General features: G+C 38.2%; 1 protein-coding gene across 2 annotated transcripts in view; it reads right to left on the bottom strand.

Moving 5' to 3' along the window:
• The window catches only part of WASL (WASP like actin nucleation promoting factor), a 67078-nt gene extending 47717 nt beyond the window's left edge, over nucleotides 1–19361 (bottom strand). For both annotated transcript variants that reach the window (XM_082661367.1, XM_082661368.1), the window contains exon 1: nucleotides 18891–19361. In XM_082661367.1, the coding sequence (XP_082517493.1) occupies nucleotides 18891–19007 (117 nt within the window). In that variant the 5' untranslated portion in view covers nucleotides 19008–19361. The remainder of the gene's footprint in view (nucleotides 1–18890) is intronic.
• Between the last annotated feature and the right edge of the window lie 1732 nt (nucleotides 19362–21093).

Raw genomic sequence — 21093 nt, 5'->3', positions numbered from 1 at the left:
ATGTGAGAAAAAAGCAAGATATAAAATGAAGGGTATAGTACGCTAACATTTGTGTGCAATAGCAGAAGCAAGAATAAATAATTTGCATTGCCTAAATATGCATAAAAACCATCTGGAAAAAGACACAGAAAGCTAGTAACAGTTGCCAGCTGTTTAGGGGTTTTCTGTGTGTGTATGGGTTTTGTCGGGCAAGGAGGGACTGGGCAAATAAATGTAGGATAGGATGAAAGAGAAACTTTTCACTTACTTTTCATACACTTAATTTTAAACCAAGTAAATATTTTAGCTTTTCAAAAAATTAAATATTGATTTGAAAAATACACACACAAAAGAAAAACAAAAGACCTATTCGTGTCATATCGTGGTATAAGTCTGAGAAAAATAAAAACATCATCTTTCTGATTTAGAAAACTATAACTGAGGAAGCATTTCTAGTAGCTTTTAAAAGCCTTCCCCTTAAAAAGAATTAGAAGTGAACACTGATGAAAATAACATACTACAGTGTCTAAAGCTATAAAGTAAGAGAAAAGCAAACTTTGGCTAGTACAGGGAGATAGCCTATGTCTGTAATGAAGGTCAAAGTCTATGATTTCTTTCACAAACTTTCCCTTTGAGTCTTTTGAACTCTTAAACATGACTAATCAAGTAAGCAAGTTTAAAATACAGTTGGCTCTATCGCCTATATTTGTTACTATATATGCAGCAATTCATAATTATCCAAGCTTTTAAAGACAATCACAGGAATGTGCTTATATATTATATATATAAGCACATTTAATTTGCTTGACTTTCATATGTACAATCAAGCTGGGGAAGGACATGCAAAGAGAAGGTTAATCTAAGAGTCAGTAACAGTTTAAATTCAATGTACAACCTAACTTAAGGACTTTAAGTACAACATCTGAGACTCTCCTATATATTATGCATAAGAATTAGATAGGCAAAAAGGGGGGTGGGGATTGCAGATAGGCAAGAACAGTTCTGAAGTTGTTTTTACGATTTACACTTTATAGGGCTTCCCTGGTGGTGCAGTGGTTAAGAACCCGCCTGCCAATGCAGGGGACACGGGTTCGAGCCCTGGTCTGGGAAGATCCCACATGCCATGGAGCAGCTAAGCCCATGAGCCACAACTACTGAGCCTGCACTCTAGAGCTCGTGAGCCACAACTACTGAAGCCTGCATGCCTAGAGCCTGTACTCCACAACAAGAGAAGCCACCACAATGAGAAGCCCACACACCGCAACGAAGAGTAGCCCCCACTCGCCACAACTAGAGAAAGCCTGTGCAGAAACGAAGACCCAACACAGCCAAAAATAAATAAATAAATAACATTTTAAAAAAAGATATGTACAAGCTTCCATGCACCTATTTAAAAAAAAAGATTTACACTTTATTACAATTTCAGAGACTTAAAACTGTAGTGTAAAACATTAATAATGATCTAGTCAGTAATTTGAAAAATAAATTTACTCAACAAAACAAGCTTTATATACTTCCTCAGAAAGCTCATTGTTGCTAGTTTCAAAAGGCAATTTTTATTCTAAATGCATGAGCCAACATTTCTAACTCTGGTTATTATTACTGAAATCGAATGACCATGCATATCTAGATGTTAGACTGCAACCCCTACAAAGGAGTAGGAAACTGACTGTATTTAAAAGGTATATCATATTAGTTTTTTTTTTTTTTAAGAACTTTACCATTTAATAGATCAAGAACTTGTGGGTAGCAGGGGCAGGGGAGTGGGGAAGATGTGAGGATTTTATATAATAAGAACAGCTCTACTACCAGCTTATAAAAACTAGTAACTGGAGTTCCAGCATTCCTCAGTTTTCAGCAAGTTGGTCAATGAAAATAAAGAGAACCAGGAAAAACCCCAAGCTTCCAAAAACACGAAAGATACTCTTACACCTTTACTATCTGCAAATCTAGGATCAAAGTTGTGACTAAAAAAGTACGCCAGTATAGTACAGAGTAAACATTTTTAATAATGGCACCTAAAGAAGGTTTAGGTCAGTGAGAGACCAAATAAATAATCATGTACTGTATCTTGGTAGGATTTTCACTAGCTTTTATATATATGATAAACTTACCTTGCAGGTCCTGCCTGTCCCCCACCCCCAATACTTCTAATTGTTAGAGAACTGCTGCCTCTTCCCAGGGACAAGCACAGGCGCTACAGCTCAGTCAGTTTAGATTCTCTCCCAGGAATTTAGAATTCCAAACTGACTCATAAGACTGAGGAGTTCAGGGAAGAGATGAATGGAGTTGAGAGAAGTTCCACTGACTCTTGTTGTTCTCAGAGCTTCCCAGCCTCCTGCTGTTCCTGAAACTTTATTGTTCAATTCTGTTTTGGATTCCATGGGATCCTCTGGTAGCCAATATATTCCTTTTTCCTTAAGCCATAACATTTCATTTACACATCCAATGAAGCACTTATCACTGAATGACTTGTTATAGATTCCTATGTGAGGTATGCTTCACCAATAAACTGTTCATCCTCTAAAGACAAGGGCCATGTATGTCCCTCAGCCTTAGCACAGTACTTAAAATGCAGTGTGCACTCATTCACTGGATGAAATAAACTGAGAAAGGTGAAAAGTGAAAGGATTCTTTCTTAGAATCATATTAATTATTGCTACATTATCAAAATTATTTTAAATACTTTTTCAAAAAGGTAGAAATTGCTAATCTGTGCTATTTAAATTATTTTTAGATGACAACAGTTCTCTTCTTGGCACTTCACTGACCGAAAAAAACATCTACATGACATAGTGAAAAACTTCAGTCAATGCAACCACATTCCTAATATTTTAAATGCCACAAAACACAGGAATTTGCTTCCACCACAACCTCCACCCACAGAAAAGGGGAGTGAGCAAGGGTTTGGGGACAAAAAAAGCATACCAAAGTCAAAACATATTTTTAAAAATAAGAATGTACTTTCCCCACTAATTTTCAAAGCATGTCAAGGCCAGTAAGATGAGCACAGAAGCAGGAAATAATTTCCAGTACATTCACTTAAATAAACAAACAATGTTGTGGTTTTCAAGTGAACCTAAAAAATAGACAGTGCTCATCTTTTAGAGAATACTCAATCCCATCCATCTGGATCTGGTTCACATTTATAGAATACTTCAACAGTAGAACACACATTCTTCTCAAACTTACGTGGAATAATCACCAAGACAGACCACATTCTGGGCCATAAAACACAACAACAAGGAATTCATACATTGTTGTCTGTTCTCAGACAACAATGTAGGAATCAATATAAGAAAGACAGCTGGAAATTTTCAAAACATTTGGGGATTAAATATACTTCTAAATAACACATGGATCAATGAAGTCTCAAAAGAAACTTTAAAACATTTTGAACTAAATGAAAATTAAAACATGGCTTACCAAATTCTGTGGGATGCAGCAAAAGCAATGCTTAGAGGGAAATTTATAGCACTGAATGCATGTATGAGAAAAGAAAAAAAGATCTAAAATCAATAACCTAAGCATCTACTTTGGGAAACTAGAAAATGAAGAGCAAATTAAATCCAAAGTAAACAAAAGAAAAGAAGAAAAATAAAATTTATAGCAGAAATCAATGCAATTGAAAACAGGAGGAAAGAAATCAAAAGACAAAAAAGAGATAAGACACAAATTAATAACATCAGGGCCCAGAAGTAGACCCATACAAACATATCCAACTGATCTTTGACAAAGGAAAAAAAACAATTCCGTGGAGAAAGGATAATCTTTCTGAAATACGGACATCCACTTACCAAAAAAAAAAAAAATCTAGATACTGATCTTACACATTTCACAAAAATTAGTTCTAAGTTGATCACAGATTTAATTGTCAAGTGTGAGTCTAAATAACTTCTAAAAGATAACATAGAAAATGTACATGACCTTGGGTTTCATGATGACTTTTTAGGAACAAGAGCAAAAGCACAACCTGTCAAAGAGAAAACTGATAAATTGGGCTTCATTAAAATTAAAACTTCTGGGGCTTCCCTGGTGGCGCAGTGGTTGAGAGTCCGCCTGCCGAGGCAGGGGACACGGGTTCGTGCCCCGGTCCGGGAAGATCCCGCATGCCGCGGAGCGGCTGAGCCCGTGAGCCATGGCCGCTGAGCCTGCGCGTCCGGAGCCTGTTGCTCCGCACCGAGAGAGGCCACAACAGTGAGAGGCCCGCGTACCGCAAAAAAAAAAAAAAAAAAAAAAAATTAAAACTTCTGCTCTGCAAAAGAAACTGATAAATGAATGAAAAGCCACAGACTAAATAAAAATATATACAAAATTCATATATGATAAAGGATGTATATCCAAAATAGGCAAAGAACTCTTAAAACTCAATAAGAATAAATTAACAATCCAACTAAAACTTGGGCAAAAAGACTGAACAGACACCTCACCAAAGAAGATACACAGATGGCAAATAAGCATACAAAAAGATACTCAACATCATATGGCATTAGGACTTGCTAATTAAAAGGATGAGCTATGACGATAAACCTATTAGAATAACTAAAATCCAAAATACTGCTAACACCAAATGCTGATGAGAATGTGTAACAACAGGAACTCTCATTTATCCCCGGTAGGAATACAAAATGCAACAGCCAGTTTGGAAGACAGTTTGTCAGTTTCTCACAAAGTTAAACACATGTTTCCCATATGACGCAGCAATCATGCTCCTAGATATTTACCAAAATCAACTGTAAACTTACGTCCATGCACAAACCAGCAAATGAATGTTTATAGCAGCTTTATTTATAACTGCCAAACATTGAAGAAATTGCGATTTCTTTTAATAGGTGAATGGATAAATAAACTGTGGTATATCCACACTAAAATGAAATATTTTTCATCAATAAAAAGTAACAAGATATCAAGCCACATAAAGTCATGGAGGAATCTTAGATGCATATTGCTGAGTGAAAGAAACCAGTCTGTAAACACCACCTACTGCATGGTTCCAACTATGACATTCTGGAAAAGGCAAAACTATAAAGAAGGTAAAATATCAATGGACCCTAGGGTTTCAGCAGGAGAGAGGAGGGATAAATAGGTGGAGGAGAGGGTAGTTTTAGGGCAGTGAAACTATTCTGTGTGATACTGCAATGGTGGGTATATGACATGCATTTGTGAAAACCAAAACTTATATATCTGTACAGACTAAAACCTAGTGTAAACTATGGACTTTAGCTAGTAACAATGTATCAATATTGGTTCATCAATTTTTTTTTTTTTTTTTGCGGTACGCGGGCCTCTCACTGTTGTGGCCTCTCCCGTTGCGGAGCACAGGCTCCGGACGCGCAGGCTCAGCGGCCATGGCTCACGGGCCTAGCCGCTCCGCGGCATGTGGGATCTTCCCAGACCGGGGCACGAACCCATGTCCCCTGCATCAGCAGGCGAACTCTCAACCACTGCGCCACCAGGGAAGCCTGTGGTTCATCAATTTTAACAAATGTATCATACTAATGCAAGGTATTCATAATAGGGGAAAGTGGGGGTGGGGAGAGGGAGACAGGGTAACGTAAACCCTCTACACTTTCCACACGATTTTTCTGTAAATCTAAACCAGCTGAAAAAATAAAGTCTATTAATAAAAAAAAAATACAAGCTAACTATCTATATTAGAAATCAGACTTTCAAACATAAATTTGGACCACAGCCAAGAATAATCAGATAATTGAGGAAACGGGAGCAAAGAAGAGAGCAACTATATGAATATTAATTGAAAATTTTTTTCAATGATGAGAACTTAAAAAAAAATTAGTATCTTCAGATATATTTAATTAGTTATTATTGCAGAAGGAGGGGGGAGGCTGCGCTTAAAATACAGCAACTAGCAAATGCAGAATACTTTGATGGAAAATAAAAAATAACACCTTACCATTAAAAATTCAAAGATAAGTGTCACAATATCTGGTATCCAATAAAAAAGTTACCAAGTATGTGAAAAAGCTCTTACCATGCTAGAGCAAAGATAGAACATGTTAAGTAGAAACACAGAATATACTTTTTTAAATCCAAATTAAACCCCAGAGATGAAAACTATAACATCTGAGATGAAAAAACTAACATCTAAATGGTATTAATGGCAGATTAGACATTGTAGACAAAAAAGATTAGTGACTTTAAAGACATAGCATTAGCTACTATCTAAAAGAAACAGCGAGAGAATAAGATGGCAAGAAAAAAAAAGAGCTGTACAGTAGTGAAGTCTAGGACAAATTCAAGCAGTCTATATGTGTCTAGTTTTTTTGAAGTCAAGGGTTTTTTTTGGGGGGGTGGATATTTGGGGGGAAAAAAGACTGAAAATTTTCCAAACTTGATATAAACTTACTATAAACTCACATATCCAAGAAGTTTAAGAAATCCCAACATAAGAAACAATAAGAAAACTAGAGCAAAGCACATCATAATCAGAGTCCTTAAAACCAGTAATAAAGAGAAAAATCTTAGAAGTAATAAGAGAAAAAAGACATGTTGTATACAGAAGATTAAAGAAAAGGACAACAGCAAATTTCCTGTCAGCAGTAACTGCAAACCAAAAGATACTGGAGCAACATCTTTACAGAAAGAAGAAAAACAAAAAAACTATCAATCTAGAATTATATATATATCCAGAAAAAATATCTTTCAAGATTCAGGGCAAGATATAGACTTTTTCAGAGATACAAAGCTGAAAGAATTTACCAGCAGCAGACCTGTACTACAAGAGATGTTTGGGGGGGGGGGGGAGAAAGAAAAGAAAGAAAAGGAAGGAAGGAAGGAAGGGAGGGAGGGAGAGGAAAAAATACTCTGAAGAAAACTGATAGCAGAGAGAAGTCTGGATCTAGACAAAGGAATTAAAGGCAACAGAAATGATAACAAGTGGATAAATATAAGAATTTTTTTTCCTTACCATCAAATCTCCTTAAAAGATACTTGAATCATTATGGCAAAATAACAATGTATCAAGGAATTTAAAGGTGAAATGTATGGCAACAATATAGCATAATGGCTTGAAGGGAAGAAATGGAACGGTGCTATTGTAAAGTTCTTATACTAAATGTGAAGTGATATAATAGCCTTTGAAAGTAGACTGTAATAAGTTATACACTGTAAGCTCTAAAGCAACTACAGAAACAAAATAAAGAGTTACAACCAATAAACCAGAAAAGGAGGTTAAAAGAAAATTTAAAAATACTAATCCAATCTAAAGAAAGCCAGAAAGAGGAGGAGGAAAGGAACAAAGAAAATGTGAGACAAACAGAAAACAAGTAGCAAGATGGTAGATTTAAACCCAATCATATCAATAATCATCTAATTAAATGTAAATGGTCTAAACACCCAAAGTAAATACTACCAGACTGGGCTTAAAAAGCAAGACCTAACTATGTGCCGCCTATATGAAACCCATTTTAAGTATAAAGACTCAAAGAGATAAAAAATAAAAGAATGCAAAAAACATTATAACACCAATCAAAAGAAAGCTTCAGTAGCTTTATTAATAACAAAGTTGATTTCAGAGCAAAGTATATCAGGGACAAAGGGGGTCATTTCATGATGGTCAACTCTTCAACAGGACATAACTGTTGTAAATGTTTATGTACATGATAAACAGGTTCAAAACAAGTGAAGGGAAACTGATAGAACTGCAAAGTGAAACAAATTCGTAATAACAGTGGAAGAATTCAATGCCTTTCTCTCAAAAAATTGATAGAGCAAGTAGACAGAAAATCAGTAAGGAGAGAGACGACTTAAACTACACTACGGACCATCTTGATATAATTAACATTTTCTGAACACTCCACACAACAGTGGAGTACACATTATTTTCAAAGGCATGTGCAATGCCAATTTAGACCATATTCTTATCAATAAAAAGGATCCATGTATTTTCTAACATAATAGAATTAAGTTAGAAATCAGTAACAGAAAGACATCTGGAAAATCCCTAAATCTTTGGACACTAAATTGCATACTTCTAGAAAACCTGTGGGTCAAAGAAATGAGAAGGAAAATTAGAAAGTAATTTAAATTAAATAAAAAATAAAATACAACATGTCCAATATGTGGGATGCCAGTAAAGCAGTATTTACAAGAAAATGTATAGCACTAAATCTCTACATTAGAAAAAGAAAAAGGTCTCAAATCAATTACCTAAGTAGTTACCACCTTAAAAAAGAAAAGCAATTTAAACCCAATGTAAGCAAAAGGAAATAATAAATATCAGAACAGAAATCAATAAAATAGAAAACAAGAAAAACAACAGAAATCAGTTAAACTTAAATCTGTTAAGAAAATCAATAAAAATAACAAACCTCTAGCCAGACTGATTAGGACAAAAAAAAACCTTATATAATGCCCGCTATTTATTTCCAAATAATACAGGAAAGGCAAAAGTGGGTAGCGATATACAGCAAACAAGACTGGCCATGAGTTGATACCTACTAAAGCTCAGTGACAGGTCCACGTAGATTCATTATCCTATTTTACTTCGTATATGTTTAAAAGTTTCCATAATAAAAATGTTAAAAAAAAAAAAAAGCATGAGGTCAATCTATATGTACATAATATAATCTGCCCAGAATATGACCCCTTTCAGGTAAAATGCAGAGATACGTATTCATATACATACATACAAACAAAAAGGAAGGGAAAGAGACACATCAAAACCTTAAGAGCTTTCTATGGAGCCTAATTGTATTAGGGGATGAGAAGTGTAAAGGGCTGTTTTACCTTTTAACTCCATATAGTGCAGACTGCATGTGTGTGTGTGTGTGTGTGTGTGTGTGCGCGTGGTGTGTGTGTGTCTAAACAATGAGTATAAATGGGTATCGCTTTTGTACCTAAAAAAAAAAAAAAAAAATTTAATGGCTAGTACGGATGATATGAAAACTATATAACTACAGAAGGAAATAAGACAAGTGGCAAATAAAACAGACTTGCTTGCCAATGGAAATCCCCACTATGTCAATTTTTCTTAAATTAATCTACAAATCCAATGCTATTTTAAAGCAAATATGCTTTTGGTGGGAGATGGGGTGGGAGGTAGTCTTGAAAAAATACTAAGCATAGGCACATAAAAATAGCTAGAAAATACTGAAAAGGAGAGTAATGAGGGACTTTAATCAAACTATGTCATAATTATAAAGCTACACTAATTAAAAATTCAGTATACTGGCAAAGAAATAAACAAAAAATAAGAGAATGTAGAAATGGATCTAAGTACATCTGGTAAGACAGCGTTTCAAATAGATGGGAGAAAATCAATTGCTCAATAAATGACATCGTTTGTAAAAAGGTAGCACTGGCTTTCTACTACCCTTGTTTTCCAAAATCACTCCAGAAAGATCAAAGATAACACGTACAAAATAAGACCATAGAAGTACTAGGAAAATGTGAGTAAATATTTTTGCAGTTCTCAACTAGGACAGTATTAAATAAGAACTTGATATACTAGAAAGATTATCATATTTAACTACACAAAATTTAAAACTTATGCAATGACCAAAAATACTCGTCGAAAAATAAAATGATGACTGCCAAAAAATACTGTAAAATTACTATCCCTAAAGAGTTCTTTAAGTCACTAAGAAAAAACAACCCAATAGAAAAATGGTCTAAAGACAAGAATAGGCATTTCACAGAAGAAATATAAATGACCAACAGACATGAAAAAATATTTAACTTCACTAAAAACTACAAATCAAACAATGAGATTTTTTTGACCAGTGAAACTGTCAGAAGCAAAAAAAGATTTTTAAATTCTAGTGTTGATGTGACTATACAGAGTTTGGTAACACCTGTTTTGTAAGATAATTCAGCAGTATCTATTACTATTTTTTAATACTCATGCTCTCTGACTTCACTGCTTTGAATTTACTCTATAGAAATACTTGGAAAGGATACAAAGAAATAGGTATTTGAATGTTCATTACAGCACTGTTTCTAAAAATACACTGTTTATAAAAATACCCATTGTTATGGGTTGAATTGTGTCTCCCTAAAAAATACATTTAAGTCCTAACCCCTGTATCTGTGAATGTGACCATATATCGAAAAAGATTCTTTGCAGATGTAACCAAGTTAAGATGACGTCATTAGGGTTGACACTAGTCCAATGACTGGTCTTTATACAAAAAGAAGACAGAGAAACAGACAAGTAGAAAACATCCTGTGATGATTACATAGGTAGAGACTGGAGTGATGAATCTATAAGCTGAAGAATATCAAGGATGGTCAGCAGATGCCAGAAGCTAGAAGATGCATGAGACAGATTCTCTTTCAGTGCCGCCAAAAGGAACCAACCCTACCAACACCTTGATTTTGGACTTCCAGCCTCTAGAAATGAGAGAGATTAAATTTGTTTTTTAAGCCACACAGTTTGTGGTACCTTGTTAAACTAGCCCTAGGAAACTATTAGAGGTTAATAAGCTATAAGAAATACATAAAATATAGGATGTAGTAATGAAAAGGATGCACCAGATATAAATGAACATGGAAATGTTTGAAAGATATACAATATAAGTGAAAAAGTTAAGTTGCAGAATACCACTTCTCCGGTAATTTAAAGAGAACATCTTTCTCCCCCTTCAACTCCTCACTGAAACCCATCCTTTTCAAATGTTGGTCAAGTCAAATATGGACTAGACTGCCTCCCTCTGTAATCTTCACGTGCACTGACACCTTCACGGATCTAACTCCACTCCTAAGGCCTCGACAACCAACACTGTAAAAAGGATTCCAACAGCTCTAATCCTACAATTTAGCCATTTCCACAAGGAGGTTCTGTTGTCATCTTGAATTCACAAAGCCAACCAAGTACTGACATTTTTTTCTTCACAATGTTTCTAGAATAGAGCCTTGGAATGGCAACTAGATTTCATCAACTGTGAACATGGACTGATTGGTAGTGGCTGTGTGTAGGACAAAGTAGGAAAAAATGCTGTTAGTGATAAGTGGTGTCTGCCATGAGAGCAAAGGCCAAGGATTTACTATCCTTCATAATCCTTTTTCCGTACGAGATGCTGCTACAATTCAGGTTCCTTAGCCAGGCCAGGTCTGGTCTGCTAAGATAATGAATAAGAAATTGTTTAGTAAACTTTAAAGTGTTAATTATTCTTATTACGAATAATAATTTCCAGTTTTCCCCATTCCTAGATCCTTCCTATCTTGACATTTTTTGAATCAAAATCTTTGTGACTTCTCCCTACTTAGGGACTAAAGCTCAATCCCTAGGTTTGACATTCAAGGTCTTCTAAAATCTGGCCTCAATTTATCTTTCGAACTTATCATTCACTATCTCCTCAAGCAAATACCATTCTCAGTTCTAGCCAAGTCAGTCTATTCAGTGTTGCAGAACACTCCATGAAAATTTTCTACTCCTAAGTTGCTCACACATTTTCCTACACTTGAACTGGGCTACTTCCTTATTCTGACATAAATTCTGTAGGCCATTTAAGGTTCTCATGCTCAAACCCCACAATGATGTATTAAAACCCACAGTGATACACCTATCTCTCCTATTATTCAAAACTTTATTATATGCTGGCTTGTAAAACTATCTTTACATGCATAATTTTTGTCTTCCCTGGCTTAGTGAACAACTGAGGGGTAAGGACTAAATCTTCCCTACCCTTTCCATGTAGTCCAACATACCGGGAAGGTGTTATGTACTCAGCAAATCCTCAATTCTTGATCATGACTATATTTTATTAATAAGAATAGAGGAAATCATTTGATTAGCTTCATGCACTGCATACAAATCAATAAGCTCCTTTACTACTATGAATAGTTCTTAGGTATTTAGGTATCCTCTGATATTTTTATGGCAACAAAAGTATTCACCTTACTGGAGGGAGAATTTCACTTAAAATTTTTTATTTTGGAACCAAAAAAAATGATAAACAACTTCACCTCTATTTTAATACTTAAAAACACTAGATAATTTGAGCTTCTCCAAGTTTAATATGAAAGTTTAACTTTAAAATCAAACTTTAAAATATTTCATTGTCCTAAAGTTACTGTGTATTTGTCTGATGATAATTTCGATCTCCTCATATTTTTAACAGCATTTTATATTCCCAGATGTCTTTCGCATTTCCTTTTGTTTCAATTTATCTGGTCTTTAATGAGTACTCCTTTTATAGAGACAGATTTCTATAGTAATCTTCAGGTCAAGTAAAAAATAAGTTAAAAAGCCAAATCATCATGGCAGAGGAACCAAGGACATAGAGAACAATTAAACTAACAGATAGTCATAGTAATTGAAATATGAAGTTACTACAAATCTTTCATTTGATTTTATTTTCTAAAGGGAGTTCTTCTAGATTCACCTCTTCAACATTACACCAGTTATTTGGTTTCTTTAAAAAAAAAGGGTAATAGGGACTTCCCTGGTGGTCCAGTGGTTAAGACGCCATGCTCCGTACAGGGGGCCCGGGTTCCATCCTGGTCAGGGAACTAGATTCCGCATGCCGCAAGTGAAAATCCCGCATGCTGCAACTAAGCCCCGGCGCAGCCAAATAAATAAATAATTTTTTTAAAATATGCTTTTCTAAATAAATAAGGGGTCATAAAGTCCTTTACAACACATTAACTCCAAAGGGAAACTGATGTTTTCTAATAATTCCACTCTCTTATATTAACACTATAGTGATGTAATCCTCTATTTCCAAGAATACTGATAGATACAATAAAGAAAAACAATTCCTTTTTGGTACACTACATTTATGAATATAGTTAAATATGCCAAATGTCTTCTAATTAGTAAACAATACTTTAAAAAATACTAGATTGTTCAGTTATACAGCAATAAGAATTTTATTTACAGTTAACAATATATATTAGATTACTCTGGAGAAGAGTGTATAAACTTGTTTTGCTTCCAGAACCTTTACAATGAAAGTGAACTCTATTAATAATGCTGAGTTCTTATCTGTTGGATCAAAGCTATGACTCTCAGACAGAATAATTTATAATGAAGCTGAACTCCATCTGCTCTTCTAAACCTCAACTTTTAATCATTCTAAAATAACCAAGTCAGTTCACTATAACTACTGAGTCTAACACTTAAAACTAAAAACTTAAAAAAAAAAAACTTATTTTTAACCTTAGATAATAAGCAATAAAAGGTAACACCAAACTATCATATCACTAATAAAGTTTCATGCAAGAAATGAGGTTCTAGACGGAACTGGTTAACAAAAGAGGAACTCTTTAAAATAACTCCATCTTAATTAAAAGGCATACTTATAATAAGCCAAAAATTCCTTGTAATTAGAATAAATAATTAATAATTCAAAGTTAGTGAGAGCTGATTATTCTACTACTAATGCTTTTTAATTCTGTTTACCCTGGTTTTTCTACGATAAAATATCTATCAAATTATGATGCTAAGAAAAAGGTGAGTTAGAAATGGGAATCTGCAGTGAAATGACTGTAGATTATCTACCTTGCACTTAGATATATACTATCTTTGTCTCCACTGAGCAAAACACACATATTCCAAGGTTAACAGAAGCTCTGTTCTTTCCCTGCTAGAGTCCCTGGCAACTAGAACATTTAGAGTGGTAGAACATTAAAGGTGGAAAGACTGTGGTGTTACCTGTCCAACCACTCCTTTTCAGACCAGGAAAGTGAGGTTCAGGAAGGTAGATACCTGTTCACATTCACAATTAATTGGTGGCAGAGCATGGACTAAAACCCAGGAACTCCTAACTCTTATACCAGTATCCCTTTTTTCCTTTCCGGTCAGCAGCCAGAGGGGCTTAGGCTGCCCAGAAATTCCCCAAAGAGATTTGTTCCAGCTGCTGCTTAACTCTTAATTTACATACTCTATAATGTACTGACTTTAAGCCAGAATGTTAGAATTAATTTACCTAAATCAAAACAAATACAATATACAGTTCAAGATTTTACTTTAAAACCTCTCTGCCAGTAACAAGAAATCTAAACCAAGTAGTGAATAGTATTAATGGCAACATTCTTTCACATGCTTCTCCAACTCCCAGAACACTTTGTAAGTGGCCGGCATTCTAACAGCTTTACACACGTTATTGCATTATTCTCTGAAATCCTTGACTAAGTCCATTTTACAAATCTAGACACTAAGGCTCATACTTGTTAAGAAATATGACTATACTATAGAGCTAAGAATAATAAAAAAAAGGATATATAAACCCAGATCTGCTGGATTCTTCTAAATCTCCTGTGCTTATAGTTCACCCCGTATGACACTCACTTTTGTACTCACCTTTTCCCTCTTCACTAGCCTAGGTTGCCTTCATGTCTTTGTCTATTCCAAATCCTGTGAATTTTTACCTTTTTTTTTCTCCTTAAATATCACTCAAGGTGAAATACATTCCCAGCACTAACTTCCCTCCGGGACCGCCTCAATTTAGGGCTTCATCAAGACAATCATCCCTCATAGGCACCTCTCTCTCTAAACCTATTTAAGAATTTAGCACAGAAACAAATGTTGGACAGCTACTGCTACCAACTACATTAGTTCAGCAGAAGAATTAAACCACTTTGTTCTCCTAATATATGAAGACTGAAGTCCAGATACCATCTGTATTAGAAACTGAAGGTTTTAACAACCTGATCAAGCAATGAGAAATGCTGAATGAACTCCTAAGGAGTAAACAAGTTAGCTATTATAATTATGCAATCAGTAAGTATTCAGTGATCTGTATGCTGGTTATTATAAAAATTATAGAAGACTATGTAGGCATAAGGTCTAATCTCCCAGAATTGTATATAGGGTGAGAAAACAAACAAAAAACTAAAGACTTTAAGCAAGTTTAAAACAAGTGCTGAGGAACTAAAGAAAATAAAAATTAAACTTAGTTAATAAAAATGGCTTCTTAAATATCACTAAATCCTGAAACAAACCAAGTGAGTATGCAGGGAATGGTAATAGTTAACATTTCTAACCCCAATCCATCTGGACCAGAGGGATAGTATAAGGTTTTGTTTTCTCCCAATCCTTAATTTCTTACTTATTCAGGAATGTATATATTTAACTTTTCTTGGCAAGATGGATATACTCTTTACAGAAAATAAGTTAAATCACACACATGAAAGGCAACAGAACTAACTACAAAACTAGACCTAGTAATCTTGTTTCTAACCCTTCTTAATTGTTCTAAGAAAATACCACCAGCTAATAAATTGCAACAGAACTATTAACTTTATGTAAAATTACATAACATATATTTACATATAACTTTAAATGAACCTCAACTTTTTCAAAATCTATTTTTAAAAACTGTGGTAAAACTATAGCTTTACTGAAAATTCACCTCCTCCATGAAAACAATCAGCAACCTAGAGTTTCATTAACATCTAGGCATATTTACATCTAGTGACACATGCCTGTTTCTGCATACTTTTTCTGCTGGTGGTTTTATACCTGACTTTTCCCCAGTTCCCTTCCTTCATGCCCTCTACCTAAGGGGGATGAAATCCTACTGGAGTCTTTTGCTCCTTTATCCCACTAGCACTGCTTTAATTCACACCGTCATCATATTTCATGCAGGTGATTGTAAACACGTATCTGATCTCCTTTGCCTCCAATCTAACAACCCTCAATCCACCTTCTATAATAGAGTGCCTCTACCTTTCTCCCCAAACTTTCTAAAAGTCAAATCTGATCTTGTGGTACCCCACTAACTAGTGCAATACTTCCTCAACTGCATCTCTTACACCTATGAAATACACATTGTTATCTGAAGGGGTTAGAGAAATGCTGTCCTGAAAGAGTTTATGGACCAAAGATTGAGGGAAAACCTATTAACATTTCCAAAGTGCTTCAGAATTACCCTATTAGAAAACAGTGGATTTTAGCAGTGGTTCTCAAACTGTGATATAAGTTGGAGACTTCTATTAAGCTTGCTAAAAATAGAAATGTCCAAGTTACACCTCAGACTCAATGAATTTGAATATTATCTAGGAATTTGGCCTAGCCATATGCATTTGTAATAATCTCCCCAATGATTCCAATGTATACCTAAACTTGAGGCCCCTTCTTGCTCCATAACATACTATTAGGAGGTCCCCTGACTTCCCAAGCTGTTTCATACCTCTCATCAATCTGGGGGGTAGTTGGCCCTCCAAATCTCTGGACATGGAGGGCTGACTGCAAGGGACTTGAGCACCCGATGACGACTATACCTACTAATCTTCAATGTTCAGGTACTGACCATTCTAAAAAGCGTTTACTCATCCTCTCTTCTGATCTCCTAAACTTTTATAAAAATAATAGCATCTACACATATAGTCCTTCTAATCCACACAACCACCCCAAGAGATAGTATCCTTATTTTAGAAAAGAGAAAACCAATGCTAGGACAGGGGGCTTAAGAAACTTGTCCAAAGTGACCATATGTGTTTAAACCCTGATCTGCTGATTACAAAGCCAGGATACAGGATTTTCCATTGTGACATGCAGCCTCTTGCACATCACTCTGAAGTATTGACATACTCATCAGTTTACACATTTGTTTCTCTTTTTAGATACAGTAAGCTCCCTTAGTGCAGGCATCAACCCTGATTTTGACCTCAACATTTAGCTACTCAATACATATTTGCTGAGTGAAAGAAGGAATGAAACTCCTTGAGAGCTGGAACTACAACTACTCCTGTTTCATTTCCTGAATTCTTAGATAGAGTTCTGAATACATCTTGCTAAACAAATTTGGTTTGACCTATAAATCTCATTGCTTCATTTTTTTTTTTTAATGAGACCATGTATTTCAGTATTGTACAAAAAACTGCATAGTCAGCAAAGGAAAAAAAAAGGACTGTTCCAGAAAATTAACATATCATTCTTTACTCTGTAATTGGAGACTTCAAATATTAAAGTTAATCTCCGCAACCATTTCACACCACAAGAGCAGGTAACTACAACAGTGTGGTTTTAAATGACAGAAATTCATTCTCTATCTATCGCTGTATTCTTCCACATCAGTCATTTTTTTGAAACCAGTAAACATTACAGGTAAGCACAGAGCAATTAGTCAGTATACTTGGGTATAAATGTAATGTCCTTCCTGCTTAAAGTTAATGCGTCTGGTAGGTAACACACGGTACAACTACTTGCTTTCTGATACAGATTACACCACAAAAGTGGTAAACCCACAAACTTTAAATAATGTCATTTTTAAAGTACTGAAGATTTTCCTAAGTTGAAAATATTCAAAAATTAGTGCTGCTTTAAGAGTCTTACACTTTAATTATATCAGTTTCTGATGAAAAATAGAAGTTACTATTCCTTTCATACCACTTTTAAATAAGTCAATAACAAGTAAGAAAAAAAACTCTTCTAAAACAACATGATGTAGTGGAAAGTACAACAGAGTAGGCATCAGGAGTCCTGGTTTTCTAGTTCTGGTTACATTACTAAATTGCTGGGTGACTTCGGGCTCACTGGCTCAGTTTTCTCATTGGTTTAAACAGTGTGTGTGGGGAGTAAAGGGCTTGACTGCCCTTACAGTTGTTTCCCCCAGTTCTCATTTTAAGCCACCCCCCTCATTTTATTCTTCTAATCAGGTCTAACTTCTGAAATCTGAAACACATCTGAACTGAATGTAATGATTCAATCTCCTACTGGATGGCACAGGATACAAAGGGTAAACTCCTAGAAAATTAACAATTAATCTGGTAACTTCCCAGAACCTGCCTAATCCCAACTTCTCAAACAAGCAGGTGGAGTCTGGTTTGACACACTTAGCACTACTAAGAAAAGCTGTAAAAGGTACAGCCCTGTTGGCATTTCACTCGGTGCTTCCCGGGTTCCAGTGGCACATACTCCGCAGGTGTTAAGCAGTAAAGGGGGGAGAAAGGGACCCAAACAGCGTTCCAACAAACTCAACCACAGTTCAACCCAGCCAGCGCAGTAAGATGCAGCCTAACGAGGCCTACCCCGCAGAGCAGAACCTCCCCACCCGCAGAAGTGCCAGCGGCCCGTGTAATGAACGCTTCCGTCAACAACACACATTCCCCTTCCCACAGCAGAGCTGCTCGCTCCCAACCGGCCATCGGGGCTTGGACCAGGCCGCACTGCACCAACCTAAGAACCATTCTCAGACCCCCAAAGGCCAAGAACTGCTGGAGACTGCGGTTCCTCTGCGCTTGGTGTGGGAGAGCAACATCTCCCACCAATGGAAAGAAAGAAAGAAAAGAAAACAACAAAAAAAAACCCAAAATCAAAAAACAGTGGAGAGGAGAGAAAAACCAGGCCTGGGCGAGACCGCTGGAGAAATAAACCTCGTTTCTCTGCAATGGGGAGCAGTAGCATTTCCTGCCCTCATTCTGAACAGACGCACTCGACTTCATTCCTCAAAGGAATGAAGATCCTCAAAGGAGATTAAAAAACCACCTTATGGTCCGATTCATTCATATTTGGGCCTCGGTCCCCGACCGACCCACTCCTGAAACCTCTGGCATTGTGAAGGAAGGCGCCCCCAGATCGGCTATAGGTGGAGAAGCGAGGGCCAGTCCAGGGGCCCAGTTACTAAGATCAAGCATCTCGGACAAGAAGAAAATCCCCGTGAGGCCTGACAGTAAAGTCTGAATCAGCAGCAAGGGCACGGACCCGGGTCCGACCGAGCAGGGCTCCAGGGCAGGCCTGCGGAGGTGACACTTCCCTGCGTGCTCCCCGGGCAGGTCCGGGAGGCGGCGTCCGGCCGCGCCGGCCCGCACCCAGGAAGCCGGGCCGGAGGGCCGACGCGGGGCCGGAGGGCCGACGCGGGGCCGGGGCCGACGGGAGGCCTGGCCGGCAGCACCACCGCCCACCCGCGCCGCTCCCGCCTCCTTCCCCACTCCCACTTCCCGGCCCTCCAGCCCGGGCCCGTGAGGTAAGGTCGGGGGCGGCGACGCGGGTCTCGGCCACTGACCACACATTTCTTGCCCAGGAAGGTGAAGAGGGACTCGTTCTCCTGCGGGGTGAGCAGCAGGGACCCCACGTTAGTGACCCTCCGCGGCGGCGGCGGCTGCTGCTGGCCGGAGCTCATGGTTTCGCCGGCGGGGTAGGGAGGCCAGGGCAGTCTCCTCCAGCGAGTGGGCGAGCGCTCGTCCCCTTTCTCGGTGACAGGGGCGGGAGGAGGGTAATCAGAGGCGCAGCATCTCGCAGCTCCGCCGGCGCGGGGAGGAGGCCACGGGAAGGAGGAGTCGACGGCGGGCCGCGCTGAGAAAGGGAAGCTCCCAGCTCCGGCCGGCCCAGGCTCTGGCCGGAGGCTCGTTGTCTTCGCACTCCGGCGACTGCGCTAAACTCCCAACTCCTCCTCCAACCCTCCTTCCGCGGCGGCGGCGGCGGCGGCCGCACAATTCAACATGGCAGCGGGGACGGGCGAGACCACAGGACGCAAGACGCGGGGGAGCGCGCCGGAAACGCGCGTCTGCGGCCCCGGGAGGACCCCCCCCACGTCGCGGCTGGCTTCGCCGCGCCGGACCGAGGCCACACCCCCTTCCGGCCGAGGGGCGGCCGGATGCGGGGCTGCGGGTCAGGCGCGGGCTCCCGGGTTTGGGCTTCTTTCTCGGGTGTTTTCCGCTGGCAGAGCCCTGGAGGGAGGAGGCGTCAGGTCTCCGTGGCCGAGCTGCCCGTCTCTCTTATGCTGACGCACACCTTTGCGGAGCTTCAGTGCAGACCCAGGTCATCCTCCGCGGGCGAGGGGCGCGACAGCCGGACGTTCACGCCGCTTGTCAGAAAGGTCTGGAATCTGCAGACGGAAAATGGGAGAAGGGACGCGCTCCCCCGTGCTCCTCGCTGGTTCCGTCAGAGCCGCAGGTGCCTACGGTTTCTCAGAGTTTGTCCAGACTTCAGCAGTGGGAGTGGGAGTGAAGGACCAGGTCTCTCCCAGAATTCTGAAACAGAGATCTTGCTGATGGATGTTCCGAGAAAGCAGACGCACTTAGAAAAGATTTCTACCGCCCGCTGGTGTGTCTCGTAGGACAAATGTGTTTGTAACATTTCAGTTCAGCCTCTTCTCGAAGGGTCCTCCACACATTTCCCCCCCCCTGTTTTGTGAATTAAAAAATATTTCTTTTTTCCCCCCTCTCGTCTTTTTCTTTCTCTCAAACCCCAAAGACTTTGTGTTCTCTTTATCCAAAATGAATGTGCCCATTTTGGGGTGTCACCCAGGGAAATACATATTGTGATTTAATCCTTAGAACTTATAGATCTCAGGAGTTTTTTTGTTTTTGTTTTTGTTTTTGTATGTCTCAGAATACTGAAAGCCACCTAGGATAACCCCCTTTGTTCAGTAAATTAAATACTAGACAGCTGTATTAAAACCAAGTTTTGGAATATGTAAATGATAAATAATACCCACTGCTGTGAATTATAAATAAGCATCTCCACTTTAAACAAATTAGCATTTATTGCATAAACTTTACCATCATGTTTGCTTGCTATTCGGTTAAAACAAAAGAGTTACCTATATTAAACTTAGGACATCTGTCCTTTGCCAAATGAAATTTGGTAAAACTATTTGATTTTAATATTTCTGAAAGCTCCCAGTACAAATCTTGGATGTACTAAACAGATTGCTAAACCATTATCAATACACTTTAAAAATATAAAAAATTTGGGCTTCCCTGGTGGTGCAGTGGTTGAGAGTCCGCCTGCCGATGCAGGGGACAGGGGTTCGTGCCCCAGTCCGGGAAGATGCCATATGCCGCAGAACGGCTGGGCCCGTCAGCCATGGCCGCTGAGCCTGCGGGTAGGGAGCCTGTGCTCCGCAACGGGACAGGCCACAACAGTGAGAGGCCCGCGTACCGCAAAACAAAAAAAAAAGTGAGGTTCCTATATATAAAAGCCACAGTGATAGTGGAAAGCATTACCAATTCTTGAGAAGTAGAGATTAGTTCCGTAATATTTTCAAACCTGTGAACCAGGATAGTAACAAGTATAGGCTTCAGATAGGCCTAAGTTGGAGTTCTTATTCTGTCATTCTAACCTTACGGACTTTGGCCAAGTTGCTATTCTGAGTTTGTTTCCTCATCCATAGAGTGAAAATAATTTCTGTTGAATAAAGGTGTAGCATAAACAGATAATTCAACATACTTCAAAGTTACAAAATTTACCAAGATAACGTGTAA

The sequence above is a fragment of the Grampus griseus genome (assembly GCF_964374135.1).
Source record: "Grampus griseus genome assembly, chromosome: 9".
NCBI classification, from domain to species: domain Eukaryota; kingdom Metazoa; phylum Chordata; class Mammalia; order Artiodactyla; family Delphinidae; genus Grampus; species Grampus griseus.
Note: the sequence above shows the minus strand (reverse complement) of the source record. Positions and strands in the feature narration are given on the sequence as shown.